At 28.1% G+C, this 21,579-nt stretch overlaps 1 protein-coding gene across 1 annotated transcript in view; it reads left to right on the top strand.

Annotated features, from left to right (window-relative positions):
• The first annotated feature begins 241 nt into the window (after positions 1-241).
• The window catches only part of Lim1 (LIM homeobox 1), a 171,071-nt gene continuing 149,733 nt past the window's right edge, over positions 242-21,579 (top strand). The window contains exon 1 of the mRNA XM_065508152.1: positions 242-426. Within this exon, the coding sequence (XP_065364224.1) occupies positions 384-426 (43 nt within the window). The 5' untranslated portion in view covers positions 242-383. The remainder of the gene's footprint in view (positions 427-21,579) is intronic.

Genomic DNA, 21,579 nt, shown 5'->3' with positions numbered 1-21,579 from the left:
GCCGTCTAACTTGTTCCTTTTAGTGTAAAAAAAGTTGAAAAAAAATAAATTCAAATTCAAATACTCTCTAACAAAACAACAAAAAAACCTGTTGGCAATTTTGGTTTAGAGATTAATTTACAAAAGAAATTAAAAAAATTAAAAAAAAATAAAAAAAGTGTTTTTTACAATTTTTGATTTAAAAAATAAAGAAATTTTTTAAAATACCTTTTGAAAGCAAATTCCTAGTGCAATAAAAATTTTTATTATAAACCTGCTATAATTTGTTTAACAAAATTCTCACCGAAGTAACTAAAGCGCCCCTTAGGGCTGTCGCGTTGGCGTCATTTTTGGGCGACGGTTTCGCCGCCCTCGGCTCAAGAGCACCGCCGGTTAAGGATCTAATGGCGTTTGGTTCGGTTTTACACAACAATCAACACAGTATAGGTGAGTGCCCTTCATTACATATTTGATTTTGTATTTTATTCATGTGTGAGCAGGACTTCTTCAAACTTTATTTTAAACAAACAACTGTCAAAGTTTTCTTTTTTGGTTTTGCCTGCTAAATTGTAGCTTCATGTTTATAATTACGCAAAATCAAAGGAAAAAACTTTTTGAACTTGATTTCGAAATGAAATATGGTGTGTAAATGAAATTTGGAATTAATATAAAACAAAGGGATTGTGGAGAAATTTGTTTAATAAAGACAAATTGCCTTACAACTGAAACCGTTTAAATCATTTTTCTTAAACAATGTGTGGAAGTGTTAAGCTTTTCAAATCGATTTGAATTAGTTATTTTGTGTAAATTCAAATATATTTGAATTAGTGAATTAGCTTTTTGAATGTGATTTTAAAAAATCATTTGTGTTCGGCCGTCGCAGTTCTGTTCGATGATAATATAGAACAATTCAAATGTTTTGCAGTTTTTTTTGCATACTTTTCTAATAATTCTAGATAATTTAAAGGGATTTTGAAAATTTTGTTTAATTGCAAGGTTGGCTACCTTTAAAAGGTTACGGTAACGTAAATTTGGATTAATTCGGTAACGGTTTTATTTAGCGGTAGCGGTAATTGCAGTTATTTCGACGATGATATTTTAGAGATAACGTTATTATGTAGGTATTCATGAATTTTAAAATCGTTTGTTTACATTAGCAAATTTTCTATAATTGCGGTGCAGTTTCAATTCCGAATCAAGGGCTAAATTTATAGAATTTGTTATAGGAAATTTTTTCAGGATTTTTAATTGGCTCACTGATTCTGCTGCACGGGATTTATAAGTTAATTAAAAAGACTGACATAAACCGATATGAGGAGCCGCAGAACAAAAGGTATTTTTTTTGCTCATTTAAAAATTTTGGAATATTGAAAAAAAAACTATTTGTAAAAAATGCAAAAAAGTACATTTTGTTCTGCGGCTTCTCATATATAGAAAATGAAAGAGGTTGCACCTCATATTTTAGCAAAATTCCTGAAGGATTTGTCCCATTTGTTTAAAAAAATATCAAAAAAATTATAATTGAAATGTCATTCTAAGTTTTATTAATATTGTATTTTAAGTTGGTAAATAGTTTCGCAAATATTCAGAAAATGTTGGGGAAAGAAAAATTTTCATGAAAAATTGTTGATTCTTTTCTTAGCCCATAACCCCCTATACCTGACAAATTTTTATTATGATAAAGTTCAAAATTGTTGTCTAGATAAAGAATTATCAGGTATAGTCTCCATTTATTAGTATTATTGATTCGTTATGATAAAATTGTTAGTGCTTTTGCTTAGACAATTTTGTCTTGATAATAAATGTCATTTATGATGAATATTATGATGAATATTTTTCAAGTATAGACAGGGGTAAAGCTAGTTATGTTGCAAATAAAACGAGACATATTTTATTAAAATCGATGGTTCCATTTAGATTTTATTTACAATTGAGTGATAGTATATTTTGACATAAAAAGCGAAGCCAATCGCTGATATAGACTTTGTTAGAGTTAAAAATTTCAATATGAAAACTAGAATCGAAAAAATAGTTTTCCTTTATATATTCTCAGTTATTTATGAAACGATTTGGATATTTTTTTTGGACTAAAGATTTGAGTTTTATCTGTTATCTTGGAGTTTCCAGAAGTTAACTTTTCTCCACGATTATTTGCTTATATATTAGCCATTTATGGGACGATTTTGTTGATTTTCAATACCAGAATTCTCATGACTATATCTGATATATTGATAACAAATGAATATAAATGGTATGAACGTTATCTGGAAGCCTTGGAAAACTTGTTTCAAGCAACAAACGGACATATGCACAGAAGGAAATTGGAATATTAGACTTTATAGGATCTTGAGTGGATAACTTATGGCGCAGGATATAATTCCAATGCAATTTTGATCCAGTTATATTCAAAACGGAAAATGTATTTTTGAGATAATTCACTAACATATCCACGGAAGGTCTAATATGTGTCACTTGAAGTTCCTTTTCATAACAAGTGTTAAGGTAGGGTCACACATGACAAATATTTGACGAAAAAGACGTAACCACTAAATAAAATGCATTTGAAATTATTTTATTTATTTCAAAAACTTATTTTACTTAAAGGGGGGTCAGACGGCATGTATTGCTTGTGTTTTGTGCCATGTATTGGGACATTTTTCCATATGTAAACATATACATACCGTGTGATCCATATGAAACTTTGTGTATGTAAAATACATGTGTATTACTCGTGACATTTTTGGCAATTAGAGCATGTTCTATTTTCGTGTGTATAACAGTGTTGTATTTTGAAATACAACACTGTGTGAGTGCAAAATAAAAACAACAAAACAAAAAAGAGTAGAGAAAAATCATAACGAAATAAATTTCATTGCATTAAATATATTTATTGTGATTTAAAAATGTTTTAAATAAATATATTGTTAAAAACAACAAACATATAAACTAATAGAGGTTATGTCACATGCACGTTGGAACGTGGAAATTATGAATCGTATGTATAACGTGAATTTTGACATACACATGGAATTCCATATGTATCGAATACATGTCCCAATACACAAGCAATACATGCCGTCTGACCCCCCTATTAGGATAATTCAAAACAAAAAAAAAATGGTTTTATTTTTTTTGATGCTGTTTGATCTTACAAAACACTTGTAAGAGTAAACACGTCAAACAAATTTGTGCTAAAAAAGTGGTTACGCTTTTTTAGCAAATATTTGCCATGTGTGACCCTACCTTTAGAACTTGAACCGGCATTTAAGCGCAAAAAAGCCTTCACATAACTAGAAGAACAGTTTCATTTATGTTGCATTCTATAACACCGCAATTTCAGGCACGGTTCCTGGTCAACCATTTGGGGGAGGGGGGTTTTGTTTTAGGTAAATAAAGTTATTTATTTATTTTACATTTTTCTTATTTTTTCTTTATATAAAAACCTTTCGGTTTTGGTGGGAATAATTTGCTTTCACCCCTCCTGGATCCGCGTATATAAATATTTGTATTTCTTTTCGGGGTTTTAAATAACAATGAGAGCTTTCCTATAGTTTATTTAAACTATTGAACATGTTCATTGTTTCTAGTTATTTCTCTAATCTAAAATCAGCTTGACGCTATCAATTGGTTACCTCTGCATTACCTTTCACCAACAAAATCGCTAGTACAAAGCATACATTAAGTAATTGACAATAAAATCCAATGCAACAGCAAATAGCCAAATGTACAAAAGAGCAAAGTGTGGCTGAGCAGCTAGTGCTCCTTAAAGTCAAACATTTGAAGTCTGAGTTTCAACGGAACTGTCGAAAATTCCAGTTCTGAAAATAAACAATTTTGAAATTTTTAAAAGTTTTATAAATCAAAATTTCCGTACAAAATTTTATAAACCTAGAATAAATTTAAGAACTGTTTAAGAATATGGATGAAAGGTGTTTAACAAAGTTGACACAAATGAAAAAAGGAACCAAAAAATTTAAAGAATTATTGAGAGAGTGCCAATTGATTCTTTTGCAAGACATGCACTTGTTAAATTCACCAAGCAACTGTCGTGCAAGTAGCTTAGCGGGTAACTAGTGCCGGTTTTTAGTCAAGGCGCACTTGTTTCAGAGAGCATCATAGATAGTTTAAACAAATATTTCTGCTATGTGAAGAAATAAACTTTATTTTACTTCCATTTTGATTCTATTTTTATTTTAAATTCTTCGCAAATTTGATTGAAATGCAGACATCTTTAGATTATTAGCTACTCTCGCAATTAATGCCTGGAATTTCAAGTGTTTACAAACATTTACTGACAGTTTATTTAAGTGTTAAGAAAAGAGAATCGAAAATGTGTTAAAAGCTAAGGTTCTCATTTTGCAAAAAAAAAAAGAAAATAAATTTTTACCATTTTTTAAAACATTTTTCATTTTCTGAGTCTTTGAATTCTTTCAAGAAAATTATTTAATTATTTTATTTCTCTCAAAATCGAGATGCTTCGCAGTTTAAACTATAAATAATTGATTTTTATGTAAAAATGGTTACCAATCGTTTTAGTAATATCCAGTACATACATATTTTTGTTAAGTTAATACCTAAATAGCAATTGTGGTCATGACGTCGCCATTCTGCTTGAACTTTAAAGCAACAAATAAAAAACAAATTGAATTGTTTGCAACTTTTTTTCTTAACAAATACTTTGTTACCAAACGCAATTTTTAATAATTTCAAAAATGTTGCAAAAAATCTGTTTCAAAATTACATTTTAATAGCTTCCAAAGTCAAGCTACTCTCTCTATTCTACTTTAAAAATAATCAAAATTTAATTCACTAAGAAGAGATTTTTAAAAAAGTATTTTACTTGACATTAAATCAGTATCAGTTTTACAAAATCTAATTATTTTCTTTTATTTTTCTCATTACATTAAGAGAACAACTTCCTATTAAAGAAATATGAATGAAAAAATAAGAAAATTCGACCTGAGACAACCCCGTATTAATTGTATTTATTCATAAGCTATATTACAGCTTGTTGGAATAGAAAATTCTAATTATTTTTTCACTTCTTTGGAAGTTGTTTTTACTGGGCAGACCGCAGTTTTATTAATTTGGCTTGCATTAGTTAAATATTTGAAATTTTTATACTTTCTTATAAAGAATACTTTTTTTAAGCCCGATGATCTTATGAAAGTGTTAACTGTCAAACGAACTGCCATACTGCGCTCGCTTTTTGATATTTACGATCAGTATACTCTGGCGTTACGGTCAATGGAGATCGTTATCGCACTATGATCAATGATTTTTTGTATGAAAATTTTCGCAAAAAATTTGTTTTATAAACGGATAATTCCATTTCATTTCGGACCAGGTTGGATTTAAATTTAAAGTATACATTCTACTCCATATATTGTAGTATACGTATTTCATATTAAAGTTGGACATCTCTGAAATATTTGTGAAAAATTAGCAAGTCTAGAGTTTATAGAGGAGGGAGTAAGAAAAAGAGGGGAATCTTTCCAAACTCCTCTCCTCTCTTTTCTATAAACTCAAGATTTCCTCAAGTAAACTTGATGCGAACCAGCACTTAGTTTTCAAAAGGTTTCAAGTCTACTAAAGATCACTTTTCATTCTCCTTCGATATTCTACATAAAACAGCTTCCTTTTGCACGGTTTCTCAAATCTTCCCTCTAACTTAACATTTTTCTATAAAATCTTAATTTATTACACAGAAATTGCCTAAAAAAAAGTTTTATTTTATTGATCTTTAAAGGATGTTTTCTTGAAAAAAAACCTATAATTTTTATTTTATTATTCTGCCAAAATCAAATAAAAAGAAGGATGGCTAGATAGATAGATGAATGTATGGCTTAATATTTGAATACTTATATATTTATAGCCCCCCAAAATGTTTATGACTTTTAACAAGACAAACAGAAGGCGTTGTTATGCTGAAAGTTGTAAAAATTAACGAAAAAAATAGAAAAAACTATAAAAGTAGCTAGCTGGCTTTACATAAAAAACCAACATAAATTTTACAAAAAAAGTTTACAGGCCGATAAAGTGTGTTACTGAAAAGCCATAAAAATAAACATAAAGGCTGACTGACTGGCTTTATACAGCCAAGGGTTTTGAGAGGATTTTTAAACACATGATCGATTTAAACGCTTTTTCTAAATGTCTTAAATCGATGTAAGTAATATATGGCCTGAAATGTGTTAACAGCCGTCTTTCCCTTTTCTTTCATTTACAAACTAAAAGGATTTATTTATTAATAAATGTCCGCGCTCGTGTTTTAAACCTCAAATAGAACACAAAAACTCAGCCTTAAGCTGTGCTTTTTCTCTCTCTCTTTTGTTAAAGAATCTTTTTTGTTCAACACAAAATGTAAAAGAAAAACATAAATGCATAAATGGGTTTTTCTTTCTTTTAAATAAATGAATGTATGCAAAGTTACTATAAGTAACAACAAAAAAAAAAGAAAAACTAAGCAAGTATTTTATTTACTGGGCTGCTGCTGTAGTTAGTTAAAGAGGCCTGCCTGCTGATTTTGTGCTGCTACTAGATAGAACATTCTTCATTCACTGTGGCTAACTAACTGCTGGCCTTTTGCATTCATACATATGTATGTATTTTGTTGCTGTAAAAGATGAACATTTAAATTTCCACATAGATATTTTGCTTAAAAAGGAAAAGCAATAGAAAAGCGATCATTGTTCTGATTTAAATCTTGTTTTGTTTTCATATGAGTTTAAAGTAATTTTTATGGTTTTTATTTCTTGTTCTTAAACCGCATGAGATTTTGTACATACATTTGCACAGAGATTTAAATTTTGCCACTGGATTTGCAGTTTACTACAAAACTCTTGCAGACGATTAACTATTTTAGGTGCAAAAAGATAAGGGTTTGAAAAAAGTCAACTGCTTTGAAATGTTATTGTATGGAACTACTAGTTATAGGTATCAATTTTGGAAATATCGTTTTGAGATTCAATCCAATGTGACAAATATTTGTCCAATTTTTATTATTTTCTTTAAGTTTACCTTTTTTGACAATATTCTTTTAGGCTTGTTTAATTTCATTGAATATATTAATCTTTTAAAACATTTTTGAAAAAAGTACCGAAAATATATATGCAGATAAAGTACTAATTTAAAAAAGGACCAAAATAAGAAAAAAAGTACTAAATTATTAATAATGTAAAACGACAGAATATATCCCCCAAGGAACTAACGAAACAAGTACCAAAAAAAGACTATAATAAAAAAGTACCAAAATAAGAAAACCGGACAAGGCACTATAATAAAAAAGTACGAAAATAAGGAAAACTACAGGATAATTAACCCTCCGTTACTCGCAACTGATCTGGTTGTTACAGGCAAAATTTTTATTATTGTATTTTTTTTAATCACCCTAAATTTTAAGCAATTTTTTGATAAAATAATATTTTTACTTCTATTTTTTTTGTATTACTTTTTTAAATACATTGCATTTACTATTGTTTTTATGTTTTCGAAATAAAAAGTGAAGAGATTATTTTCAAACGCACCTTTTTTTATTGATATCAATTTGATACATTGCGACTGAAAATTATTGCGCCTAACGGAGGGTTAAGAAACTGTAACAAATATATCGCTCATGTTACTAACGTAAAATAAGGACCAATATAAGAGAAAAAGTACTTATGTAAGTAGGTACTAAATTTTTAATGAAGAACAAGTACATACCAACAAAATATAGCGGTAGGTACTCAATTATAAAAGTACTAATTAAAATAAAACGTACTTAATTTTAAAAGTATATTTTTTAAAAAAAAAATATTTTTTTATAAGTGATATTATAAAAAGTACTATTTTCAAAAAGTACTAAAAATAAAAAGGTACTAAATTGCCCATTTCCGATGTAAAAAAGTATCAGAAACGTTCAAAAGTATAGATAATTCAGCTAAGTGAATCTGTTTCTGAGGTAAAAATACCAAATAGTACGATATTTTGAAAAAGTACTTTTTTCAAAAAAGTACCAAAATTAAAAAACTACTAAATTTTCCACGTTCGATGTGAAAAAGTATAAAGCTATTTTTTATAAAAGTTTCCAAATAAAATATCCCATCTGGTGCTAAAGTAAAAAGTACCAAAATAAAAAAGGTACTAAATTTCCCATTTCCGATGTGAAAAAGTATCATAAAAGTTCAAAAGTACTGAATATTCAGCTATGTGCATCTGTTTCTGAGGTAAAAATACCAAATAGTACGTTAATTTGGAAAAGTACTATTTTCAAAAAGTACCAAAATTAAAAAAACCTACTAAATTGTCCATTTCCAATGGGGAAAACTATCAAGTATTCCTCGAAGTACTAAAGTAAAAAAGTACAAATTTTTTAATTATGAAAGTAAAAGTAAAAAATTAAATGAAAAAAAAGTACTAATTAAAAAATGTAGGAAAACAAGAAAAACTACTGAAATTTTAATGAAGAAAAAGTATCAAATATATTGCGCAAAATACCAAAGAAAAATTACCAAATTAAGAAAAAAAATTTTCATAACTTTTAGTGAAGAAAAAGTACCAAATATATATCCCAATGTTGTAAAGTAAAAAAAGCTTCTGGTGCTAAAGTAAAAAGTACCAACATAAAAATGTGAAAAGTATCATAAAAGTTTAATAGTAGTGAATCAAATACAGTTAGTAAAGAGGTAAAAATACCAAATAGTACGTTATTTTGAAAAAGTACTATTTTCAAAAAAGTACCAAAATTAAAAACCTACTAAATTCTACATTTGCGACATGAAAAAGTATGAAGTATTGAATATTGTTTTTTATTTAAGTTAAAAATACAAAAAAATAGCCAAAAAGTACCAGGTGAAATTATTTTTAGTACAAAACATTTTGCGTACTAATGTGAAAATTAAAAAAAAAGTAGCAACAAAGTTCTATTGCCTTTAACCGATTATAAAATGTTAAAATTGTAAAATACTACTTACTTTTCTATGATAGATGTGTAAATTTTTCTGATATTAATATTTACAAATTGACTATATATAAAGACATAACCAGATTAGTTTTTATTAAATCATTTCTAGAAAGATTTATTTAAAGTTTTTAAACCTTTATTTTAATAAAAGTACCAAATATTTGTGCTAACAACAAATGTAAATAAGTACCAATCCGCAAACAACAGATTCTATCTTTTTTATTTACTGATAAAAAAGTTTCTTATAAATATTTGTGTTAATGTATTGATTTTCCTACTCTCTGATATGAAAATGTTGTAATAAAGTACCAAAAAAAAGTACTGAAACCATTACAAATCTCTTGAAATTTTGCGTTTCTTCATTATAAATGAAAATTAAAATTTTAAAGAAAATATTAAATATCTTTACAACAAAACCAGGTTAATAAGAAACTATTTTTGGAAAAATCTAAAAAAAAATATTCCAAAATTTTAAAACAAATTTTCTATTAAATTTAATTTTTAGTTTTAATAAAAAAATCATCACTTAACTTTTTTATTTGCAATAACAGCAGGTTATTTTCTCAAATCAAAATAACACTAACAAAAATTCCTAATAAAATCTTCTACTTGATGAACTGTTTACACATGTCAAGAGAATTATACTCGTAGAAAAAGAACACATTCTGGTAAACTCCTCTACAACAGAAAACTCTACACTTAATGATGCCCCCATACTTAGAGCTACACAGACGGTCCGTCCGTCGCATTTATACTCTCCTCACTTTACCCAAAAAAAAAGAAGAAACTACAAAAAAAAAAAAAAACACCCAGATGACCGCAACTAAATGCAATTCGTTACGTATCGCTCGACAATGAACAAATGAAATATTCATCATCAATAAGAAATTCATACGAGAGGATGAGTGAAGGTGATGTTGAGTTAAGTTGAGGTTGAGACTGAGACTGAACGTTAAACAAAAAACAAGAAACATTCACAATTATAAATCGCGTCAAGGCACAGCAGTAGTTCTCGCGTTAAATTCCACAAAAAATATACAAAAACACAAAAAACTAAATTTATTTATATGAGGAAAAAAGAAGAAAACATATAGAGGTTGTTTTTTAAGGTTTTTTAAAACAATTCACACTTAGTAACGAACTCACATGAGTTTGCATCTACAAATTAAGTATTTTATATGGTTAGGGTCGCATAAGTGGGAGCACTTCTAAAAGGGTTTCTAAAATCTAACAGCTTTCTAAAGGTCACTAAATGAGCTTTATTGGCTGGAAAAAGTATCCAAAAGGTACTAAAGTAGAAAATTAAAAGTACTAATGTCCAGACTTTTACCATTTTTCAGTGAATAAACTCGATAAAGTGAAAAACTGATAAATAATTTACTTTAGCATTGTGGTGATGACAATGGTCTGAAAAAAGTACAATAGTTCCGAATTTTTCACTCGCGTTATGAAAATTTTATTCTATAAAATATTAAACAGTAGTTAAGTTTCCACAAAAAATACCTTATGAGTAGAAATGTTATAAGTCTTAATAAAAAAACCGACAATTATTTTAAAGTTAAAGTACCAAACATTTTGCGTACTAATGTGAAAATGTAAAAAAGTTTCAACAAAGTACTTTTGCCTTTAAACGATTATAAAAATCCTAAACTTTTACTTTTCTATAACAGATGTGGAAATTTGTCTAATACTAATATTTATAAAAGTACTAATTTACACAATAAGTACCATATGAGTACAAATTGACTAAATATGAAGAAAAAACCATGGCAGTTTTTATTAAATCATTTCTTGAAAGGTTTATTTATAGTTTTTAAACTTTTTATTTGATAAAAGTACCAAATATTTGTGTTAAGTACAAATTTAAAAAAAGTACCAAACCACAAACAACAGGTTAGAATTTTATATTTCTTCATAAGAAAAGTTTCTTATTAATATTTGTTTTAATGTATTGAATTGTTAATGAAGAAAAAGTACCTAATAAATATATGGGAAGGTAGCCAAGTATAAAAGTATTAAATTAAAATAGTACCAAAATAAAATGTAAAGTATCTTTTTAAAAAAGTAATTTTTGTATAAAAGTTCCCAAATAACAAAACGCTGCTAAAGTACAAAAGTACCAAAATAAAAAAGGTACTAAATTGCCCACTTCCGATATGAAAAATTATCATAAAAGTTCAAAAGAACTGAATATTCATCTACGTGCAACTATTTCTGAGATAAAAATACCAAATAATACGATATTTTGAAAAAGTACTATTTTCAAAAAAGTACCAAAATTGAAAACCTACTAAATTGTCCATTTCCGATGTGAAAATGTATTAACTATTCCTCGAAGTATTAAAGTAAAAAAAGTACTAATTTTTTAACGAAGAAAAACAACCGAGGTATTAAAGTACCAAATATTTGTACTAATATAAAAATGTACCAAACCACAAACAACAGATTTAAATTTTTTATTTGGTTAAGAAAAGTTTCTTATAAATATTTATTTTACTCAAGTATAAAAGTACTAAATTAATATAGTGCCAAAATAAAATAAAACGTACTTAATTTTGAAAGTATGTATCTTTTTAAAAAATTAATTTTTTATAAAAGTTTTCAATAAAAACATGTTCCTGGTGCTAAAGTAAAAAAGTACCAAAATAAAAGTATCATAAAAGTCCAAAAGTACTAAATATTCAGCTACATGAAACAATTTCAGAGGTAAAAATACCAAATAGTCCGTTATTTTGAAAAAAGTACTATTTTCCAAAAAGTACCAAAATTAAAAACCTACTAAATTGTTCATTTTCCGATGTGAAAAAGTATTCCTTGAAGTACTAAAGTAAACTTAGTACCAAAAAAAATTTATTATGGTACTTTTTCACACAAAATCTTTTTAAACAATTATAAATAAGCCATATATTTTGGGAAAGCTAATGTTGTAAAATAAGTACTAAATAAAGTATGTACTTTAGTACTTTTTTAAGACAAAGAAAAAAGCTCTTGGTACCTTTTCACACAAAAACATTTTAATTAAAGAAAAAATGTGCAACATATTTTAGGGAAAATAATAAAGTAAAAAAGTACTAATGTTGAAAAGTATCAAAATATTTAATTTGTTACTTTTTCACAAAAAGATTTTTTAAATCAAGATAAATAAGGCACATAGGGAAAGCATTTTTTACTTCATTTAAATTTCTTTAAGAAAAGAAAAAATATTATGAACTTGTGCCTAAATCTATATATATAAAAATGAAATGCTCCATGTATGTAATGTCATCACGTGAGAACGGCTGGAGCGATTTGGCTGACTTTTTTTATTCGAATCGAAATTTTCAGGAGATGGTTTGTAAAGAAAAAAATTAAGAAACCGGCTTTTTTGAGTCCAGTCAACTGAAATAAAAAAGCCCCTAAAGTATGCAGTACAAATATAGATATTTTGTTTGCAAATAAATAAGAACAGGCAGGTGTATGTGGGTTGGAGAAACTTGACGAACTAACATTAGTAAATGCTACCGGGCGCAGCCGGGGGGTCAACTAGTAATTAATAATATTAAATGTACAATATTAAAATGAAAATAGTACTTTGGTACGTTTTCACACAAACAACTTTTAATTAAAGAAAAAATGTCCAACATATTTGAGGAAAGTTAATGAAGTAAAAAAGTACTAATGTTGAAAAGGCACCTAAAACGAACTTTGGTACTTTTTCATACAAAAAGTTTTAAATTCAAGAAAACTGTATTTGTGGAAGTGAATGAAGTAGAAAAAGTACTAATTGGGAAAGGTGGCAAAAAAGTACTTTGGTACTTTTTCACATAAAAAGTTATTAAATAATGAAAAAGAAGCAAAATATTTGGCGAAAGGTGTTAAAGTAAAAAAGTACCAAAAAAAAATCAAGAAAACTGGGCAAAATATTTTGAGGAAGACCAAACAAGTTCTTTAATGAAGAAACAAAAATTAAAAATACAAAATACCATAAAAGAATTTTGCAACATATTTTGGGAAAGTTACTGAAGTAAAAAAGTACTAATGTGAAATGGACTTTTGTACGTTTTCATACAAAACGTTTTAAAATCAAGAAAACTGTATTTTTGAAAGTGAATGAAGTAAAAAAGTACTAATTGGGAAAGGAAAAAATTCTTAATTAAATAAATAGGAGCAAAATATTTTAGGAAATGTGTTAAAGTAAAAAATTACAAACAAAGAGCTAAAATTAAAAAAATTTTAAACAATGAAGAGGGAGCAAAATGTTTCGTAAAAGGTCTTAAGGAAAAAAATAATTAATGCTAAAAAGTACCAAAAAAGTACTTTAATACTTTTCACATTCGAATTGTTTCGGTTGCAGGGAATTATTTTTCCTATTTTAGTACCTTTTTCGATTAGTATAACTTACTTTAATAGTAAAAATGGGATTACAAAGCTTCTAACAATTCCCCATATTTCTAACAATACCCTATAGCAGATCAATTTATTAATAAAAAAAAATCTTAATTGTATTGAGAGAAATCCAAAAGCAGCAGTAAACCATAACAAAGAAAAATTTTAACAAAAAAAACCTCATATAATTTGTCGTTAAGACGTTATTGAACATCATTATCGGAAAATTATCAATAATAAATGTGGTTGGTTCGCTGAATGTTTGTAGTCAGGCGGCCTGCTTACATAATAATGATCATTAATTATTGTTTAGCAAAACGCTGCTCATCATCATAATCATCAATAATACACGCTTATATTGAAGCGATACGATGCGCTTTTTTTTTCTTTCGGTGAACACTATGGCGTTGTTAATTTTATTATGTTTTTTTTTTGTTGTTTCTGTTGAGTTTGCTGGTCCCTCTTTTATATTGTCAAATATAATGATGCGTGTAATGTGTGTGCTGAGTGTGTGTGAAGTCAAGAAAAGGTGAATATTTTTTTATATTTTTTTGGATAGAAACTATAAACGGCGGTATATGAGTGTTTTGCTTTTGTTAAACATGTTGTTGTTTTTTTTGGTGAAGATTTTCTTTGGCCGGCTTGAAGCCAAACAGGCGCTTTAACATTATTGCGGCGGCGCTCTAGCTAACGAACTGCCAGTCGTTTCAAGTGCTTAACATGGTCATTTATTATGCGTTTTTATTGAAAACCCATTTTTTAATATTTTATTAATACTGGTTGTTGGAAATAAAATACTAAATAAGAATCTACTAGCATTGTCACTTTTTTTTAAAAAGAGAGAGAGACACAAATTGTATTTCCTCTGGAACTGTTTTAAGTTTTAATCCTTTTCTGTTAAATTTGATCTCGAGAGTAGTGTGTTGAGCTTTTGTATATGTATATTGTCATCGTGTGTCATTAACATCTGGTTTTAAATGTTTTGCCCTGATGACTGGCGTCTCTTTAAACATTTTAATAGAATTTTTCTTTTTGATCTTTTATTTTTTTGTAACAGAAAACAAATTTGTTATTAATTATTTTTTTTTTACTTTAAATAATAAAAATCCAGGCGGCTTTTTCTCTTTTTTAAGTGTTGACAATATTGTATAGAGCTGTAGGTAGCTGCATATATATGTATGAAAGAGAGTGTAATATTTGAAAAGTTGTTAGTTGCTTTGGTTGGACATTTATTTTGCCTTGTGTAGACTTTCCGACGCTATCGTTGTGTTCTTATTTATTTGTTTAAGTTGTATTTTTTTCTTTAGTTTTTTGTATTATGAGCGTTATTCAACAAGTTGTAAAACTATCAATTAAGTAATTTTATGTTTTGTCATTAATTGCGTGCCATTTGTGACTGTTTTTTTCTTTTTATAGATTTTTCATTTTCAAAGCGGCTTTTTTCGCTATTTGTTTATAATGAAGTCGGTAGCATTAATCATTTTTGTTTAAATAATTTCAAAATAAATAATGCAAGTTTTTTTTAATTTTAAACTAGAAATAAAGTAAAACTATAGCTTTAATAAAAAATAAATAAAGATTTATTAAACTTTTTCGTTAAAATAACAAATAATTCAGTTGAATTGCAAAAGTTTTATTCTCAGTTAGCTTTAGTAATTTACCCAATGTGAACAATTGTTTTATGATAAAAAATACAATTTAAACCTACACTTAATTTTCCTTATTCAAAAGGTACCAGATTTAAAATGATTTTAGGCTGCATTTATTTAAAGCCTTAAGACATTTAAGTAAAAAATTACCAAAGATTAAAATTTTCCTTTTAGAAAATGTAAAAAGTATCATAAAAATTACTAAAAGTGCAAAACAAGTACTAATTTCGTTTAAAAACCACAATATATTTCGTTTAAGGTACTAAAGTCAAAAAGTACTAAAAGTGAAAAAGTACCAAAAAAGTACTTTGGCACTTTTTCACACAGAAATCTTTTAAAACTGCACATGAAAAATTAGCAACATTGGGGTAAGTTATTGGAGAAAAAATAATAATTTGAAAAAAGTACTTTTTGCACAACATTTTCTTAAACAAAGAAAATTGTTTAACATACATATGTATGTAGTATAATAGTACTAATGTCAAAAAGTACCAAAAAATTAACTTTGGTACTTTTCAGTATATTCTAAGTGTAAAATTGTGTCTAATGTAAAATAGTACAAAAGTATTTTATGCTGGTACTTCTTAAATTTTGGAACAATAAACAAAAAAAGTACTAATATGGAAAAATTCCAAAAAAGTACTTTGCTACATTTTTACATTAAAAAGTTTTTCTGTTCAAATTTGTTCATGCTCCAACTTAAACCAATAATTTTTCATCAATTTAAAAGTTTTCTGTCTGAACAACTACCAAAGTACTTTTTCGCCTTAGTACTTTTTTACTTCATTAATTTCATGAACAAAATTTTCTTATTTTTTTCTTCGACAGAAAAAAGTTTTGTTGTGAAAAAGTACCAAGGTTCTTTTGAAAGGAAATCTAATGCAAAATATTAGACCAAAATATTCTAAAAAAGGTAGGTGTTTTACGCATTCGACAGTTTATTAATAGATTAAAGAAACAGGTTGCAATTCATCTTTAATGCAGTGCGAAATTGTCGAAATTACAAATTCAGCATCGTAGTTCTAATTTTTTTCCCTTTTCAATATTAGTACTTTTCTACCTATTGGGAACTTTTTTCAAAATTAATAAACATTGTACTTTTAACACGCCCGGTGTCAAATTATATCACAAATTATCACCAATTTGGGATAAAATTTAAGTCATTTGTGCATACATGATACTTTTGTAGTAAATTAAGACCATAACATTTTGTACCAGAGAAACTTTTCACTTTTTAGCATTGCTGTTCTCTTTTTAAGATGCTCTTTACCAGTTCTATAGTACTTTTTTTATAAAAGAAATCTTGTGTTTTAGTAATGTGGGAACTTTTTGGTACTTTAGTGTAGTAAATTAAGTACCATAACAGTTTGTACCAGAGATACTTTTTTCTAAATTCTATTGTTATATTTTTAAGATGCTGGTAATCAGTTCAGTTCTATTTGTAGTACTTTTTATACCCTTCACCTTCGTGAGAAGGGTATATATGTTTGTCATTCCGTTTGTAATTTCTTCATTTTTCATTTCCAAACCCATAAAGTATATATATTCTGGATCCTTATATATAGCGGAGTCGATTAAGCCATGTCCGTCTGTCTGTCCGTCTGTCTGTTGAAATCAATTTTCTGAAGACCCCAGATATCTTCGGGATCCGAATCTTCAATAATTCTGTCAGACATGCTTTCGAGAAGTTTGCTATTTAAAATCGGTACATAAATAACGGAGATATGAGCAAAAAACCGGGACAACCTCGATTTTTGACCTATTTTTGATCTATATCTGGATTACTAAGTCATTAATATAGACAATATGGGTGTCTAATGATAGATATAAGTTGGACCTACAATGGATCAAAATCGGGAAAAATATTTTTTAACCCGAATTTTTTTTTCATCAAAAATTTTTTTTCTCATAATTAGTTTTTTCAAAAAAAAAAAAAAAATTAAAAACTAAAAAAAAAGATTTAAAACATTTTTTTAAAAAAATTTGGAAAAAACTTTTTTAAAAAAAAATTAAAAAAAATAAAATTTTGATTACCTAAAAATATTTAAACAAATTTATTTAAAGTATAATTTGATGAAGGGTATATAAGATTCGGCACAGCCGAATATATCTGTCTTACTTGTTTAATATAAGAAACCTTTTGTTTTCGTAATATGGGAACCGTTTGGTACTTTTGTTACAAATTTAGTACCTTAACATTTTGTACAAGATAAACTTTTCCATATTTATTATTATTGTTTCTACTACTACTATCGTTTAAATATAATATTACTTTTTTTTATATAAGTAACCTTTCATTTTCGTAATATTGTAACTGTTTGGTACTTTTTTGCATTAGCCCTTTTTATTTATATGAATTTTTTTGGGTGATTTTCAAGAGTTTTACAATCAGTTCCGATTTTAATTTGGTACTTTTTTGCATTAGTACTTTTTACGTTAGTAAATTGCGATACCTATGATGTACTTTTTAAGTACCCTTTTTTAGAATTTTTTTATATAAGTACTTTTTTTTTCAAATATCTGTGGTTTAGTTACTAGTTTAAGTATTTTAAGCACAACAGTCTTCTTTTACTTTGAAAATGCTTTGTTTCGGATTTTAAACAAAATCTCCTTTCAAGATTTTGTGTTAAAAAAAACAATTGTGTCAAAAAAAAAAAAATTATTAAAATTTTTGTTCAGGTTTTCAAAGCGTTTGTAATCAGATCCGATTTGATACTTTTCTGCATTAATATATTGCGTTATATATTAAGTTAATTTTTAGTACTCTTTTTTCGAATTTTTTGTATAAGTACTTTTTGCTTTAGTGCCTAGCTTCACATACTTAGAACCCTTTTGGTAATCGTATGTATGTTACAATATTTAAGTAAAGCAATGAAGAAATTTAATACTTATTTTTAATTTTTTGAATTAGAATCTAGCTCAATATATTTACAACTTTTTCGGAAATATTTTCACATCCAGTTGTTATTAACGTAACTAGTGTAGTAACCTGAATTGACCACTAAGGACTAGTCAAGTAACTAGTACACTACCACACCCTTCAAACTACAGGGAATTAAGAAGTTTGGTGTTTAAAGAGTGCCAAAATACCCGTTTTGTACCACTCGAATCATAACCCAGCTTAAGCTATTTTGTCTAACAACGGAAATGGTTTCGTTTGCTTTATCATTATCATTGACAAAATGGCTAACCTAGCAAGCTTTTTATTATTATCATTATTATTATTAAAAATAAGAAAACTACTACAAAATATTAAATGTTTTTTCTGTGAAATTTTTGTCGAAAAACAGATTTTGTGTCCATCATAATGCTTAACTTTATCTAATGGGAAATCAAATTGTAAAGCTCACCGGAATAAATGTATTTAACAAACAAACAAAAAAATACAAAACTGCTAAAACGGAAACAAAAAGGAAAAAGTTCTCATACCTTAGAGCCTCATAAAAATGGTATTACTACAAGATTTTAAGAATTTCCATTCAGTTTTTTTATGTCCATGAACGTTGTACAGATTTTCGGTTATATTTTTTTTTATTTAAGTCTTATTATCAGATGTTGCATAAAGCGCGTAAATCTCTGTTCTAATGGCCTCGTTTTAGAAGTTTTTTGTGTTTTTTTGTTGCATGTATTTCTTGGCATTAGAAGTTTTATAGCAATAGCTAGTGTTAGTGTCAGTACAAAAAATATTATCTCAGACAGAGCGTACACACTCAAGCACCAAACACCAAACAAAAAAATAAACTAAAATCGTAAAAATCGTTCAAACTCCTTGCCAGTTACAACAAAAAAAAAACACCCCTTTAAATACTCTCAAAAGCGGGGTACTTTTGGTTTTGGATTTAAGCTAAACTAATGGGATCTTTTTTGTGGGAATCCAGCTAAAAACGTTGAAACAAAATTTGAAAATGTTGCAGTTGTGTGCAAAAGTCAACTTTCTTATCTGTGACATTAAATCGGTTTTAACTTGTGCTGCGGCTGCTGTTGTTGCTGTGGCCGCCGCTGATTGTGGCACACTGACAATGTCGTTTCTGTTTTTCTTTTTTTTTATTGTTGTATTTTCGTAATCCAACACCAGTTCAAAGCGGCACTGAATTTACAAAAAAAAAAAACCTACAATACACACTCTCTAAGTGAAATTGTAATACCCGACATTCAAACAGTCAGTCAGTTCAGTCAGCTTGAATTTTGTGGCTGCTGGTGTTACGCGCCCGTTTTTTTCGCTTCTTTCTTTTTGTTTTTGTGTTGGGTTCAAATGGCTGGCAAAACAATGGTGACATTTCAAATTCATTGTTGGAGATAAATGAAGGTGGCCTTAGGAATTTCTCTAACTCCCCGATACAATGTAGCGATAAAACAACCAGAAATATGAAATCAAATACTTTTTGTAATGTTTGTTTTTTGGTGGTAAATTTTTTTTTTATTCAAAGGGACTGAAATAGTTTTGGGTTTATTTTTTTTTTTCATTATCTCATTTCTTTGTAACCACAAAATTGTTGTGTGAGAAAACGCCTAATATTTAGAAAAAAAAGATTTTGTTAGGAGATTTATAAAAACTGCTAAAATATCTGTGGTTTAGTTAGTTACAACAGTCTTCTTTTACTATGACAATTCTTGGTTTCGGATTTTAAACATAATCAAATTTTTGTGTTTAAAGATAAATTTTTCTAAAAAAAAAAAATTTGTCATAATTTCCATTTGTTGTAATTTCTACATTTTTCATTTAGCCATGTCCGTCTTTCCTTTTGTCTGTTGAAATCAACTTTCCGAAGTCCCAAAATAACTTTCATACATGACTGATACATCAATAAAACCGCTATAGTCCCGTTTAATTTGCTTTTTAAAATCGAGAAAATCGGCCCATAAATGGCTGAGATATAAACAAAAAACCAAGGCGTCCTGAAATTTTTTTCACCAATTTTTTTTCAAACATTTTGATATCACCAAAAATATTTTTAAATCTTCATCTTTATCGATGCTCTTACTTGTTATCTTCTTACTTTTTTAGGAAATTTTAATTGTTAATTTTCAAGTTAAAAATTTAAAAATTCAAAAACTCTTAAATTATTTCCAATTTTTTTTTTGCATTTTAAATCTTGGCAAACATTGCCGACTCAAGAGCAAAACTTACTGACGTTTAGTAGTTTTCAGCAAAAAATATAACAACAAAAAAAGTATATATGTAGGAATATTTACAATCTTTAAAACTGTTGAAATATTAAAAAATATTTTACACGCTGTAACGAGTATTAAAAGCAGCATTATAATACGATTATAACATTAAAGCACACATGCATATGATTTACAGTGAAAGGGCAACAACTAAAGGACACTGGAAATATAATTTAAACAAATGACAAATATTTTATTGGAAAAATTCAAGTAAAACTAGATTTGGAAAAATGTATTTAAAAACCATTATTTAGTTTTGATTGCTAGTAGTGGTGAGTAAAGTAGCTAGTCTTTCAATATGATAATACACCCGGCAATATATACTTGGTAAAGGGTGTTTTTTAAGCCCGATACAACTTACGAATGAACTGTCATACTGAGCTGCTTACTTTTTGACATTTATAATCAGTATACTCTGGCAAATCTGATGAATAGATTGACGCTACCAATTTTTTTTTAAACAAACAAACTGCGAAGCGTTTTGCTTGTCTGCAATTACACTCAGAGTCTCTGGCGGGAGTCGAACTCGCAACCCTCAGATTAATAGTTCAGCACTCAAATTTACTTTGAAAATCAGTCATCGCTTCGCCTAACTTATAGACGACTGTTTTATCGCTAAATTCTGTTCTGAGATGAGGCTCCTTTTTGGCTTTACGGGTTTGTTAAAAAACGAAATTGCCGCATATGAAGTGAGTTCAATCCATAACAGACCCTACAGACTCAATTACATATATAAAAATGCACCGTTTGGTGAGGTTTACATGCTGGTGGCAACAGCATCGAGCTTATTTCTTCAAAAAATTAAGCCAAAGCTCTCTTTACGATCCATGGAGATCGTTACCGTTCCTTGATCAATTATTTTTTGTTTGGAAATATGGATGACATTGATCAGGACGAGACCGCAACCATAAAATCAAAATTTGGCGATAACTTGATTTCGAGAAATGGACCTGTCAATTGGCCTCCAAGATCGATTTTAAACCTCTCGATTATTTATGCTGATAAACCAGCAACAATTGAGGCCAACATTGTTCGTGTTCTTCGCTACATACGGACAGCAATGCTCGAAAAATGGCTCGAAAAATTGGACGTCCAGAAGAATACTCTTCGTCAAGACTGTAGCGGATATATTGATGTATTGGGTGTATGACTTAAAAATGTGGGAGTTTTTCATATTTTTAGCTTTTATTTTGAAACATTTGTACAACATAAATTTATTCAAATTATTGGCTATAATTAGCTTTTCCCATTTTTCTGGCAACATATGGATACCGAGCCAAAAGAACAGCTCATCTTTTGAGGCCAAGAACGAATCAAGCCAATTTCGGATGATCTGTTCCAAAGTGAAGCGCAACCCAGAGAGAGCATTCTGCATAGATCGAAACAAATAGTAGTCGGGCGTGGAAAGGTCTGGTCTATAAAACGGGAGAGGCAAAACTTTCCAACATTGCAACATGTGGCCGAGAGTTTTCA

The sequence above is a fragment of the Calliphora vicina genome, chromosome 4 (assembly GCF_958450345.1).
Source record: "Calliphora vicina chromosome 4, idCalVici1.1, whole genome shotgun sequence".
Taxonomy (NCBI): domain Eukaryota; kingdom Metazoa; phylum Arthropoda; class Insecta; order Diptera; family Calliphoridae; genus Calliphora; species Calliphora vicina.
Note: the sequence above shows the minus strand (reverse complement) of the source record. Positions and strands in the feature narration are given on the sequence as shown.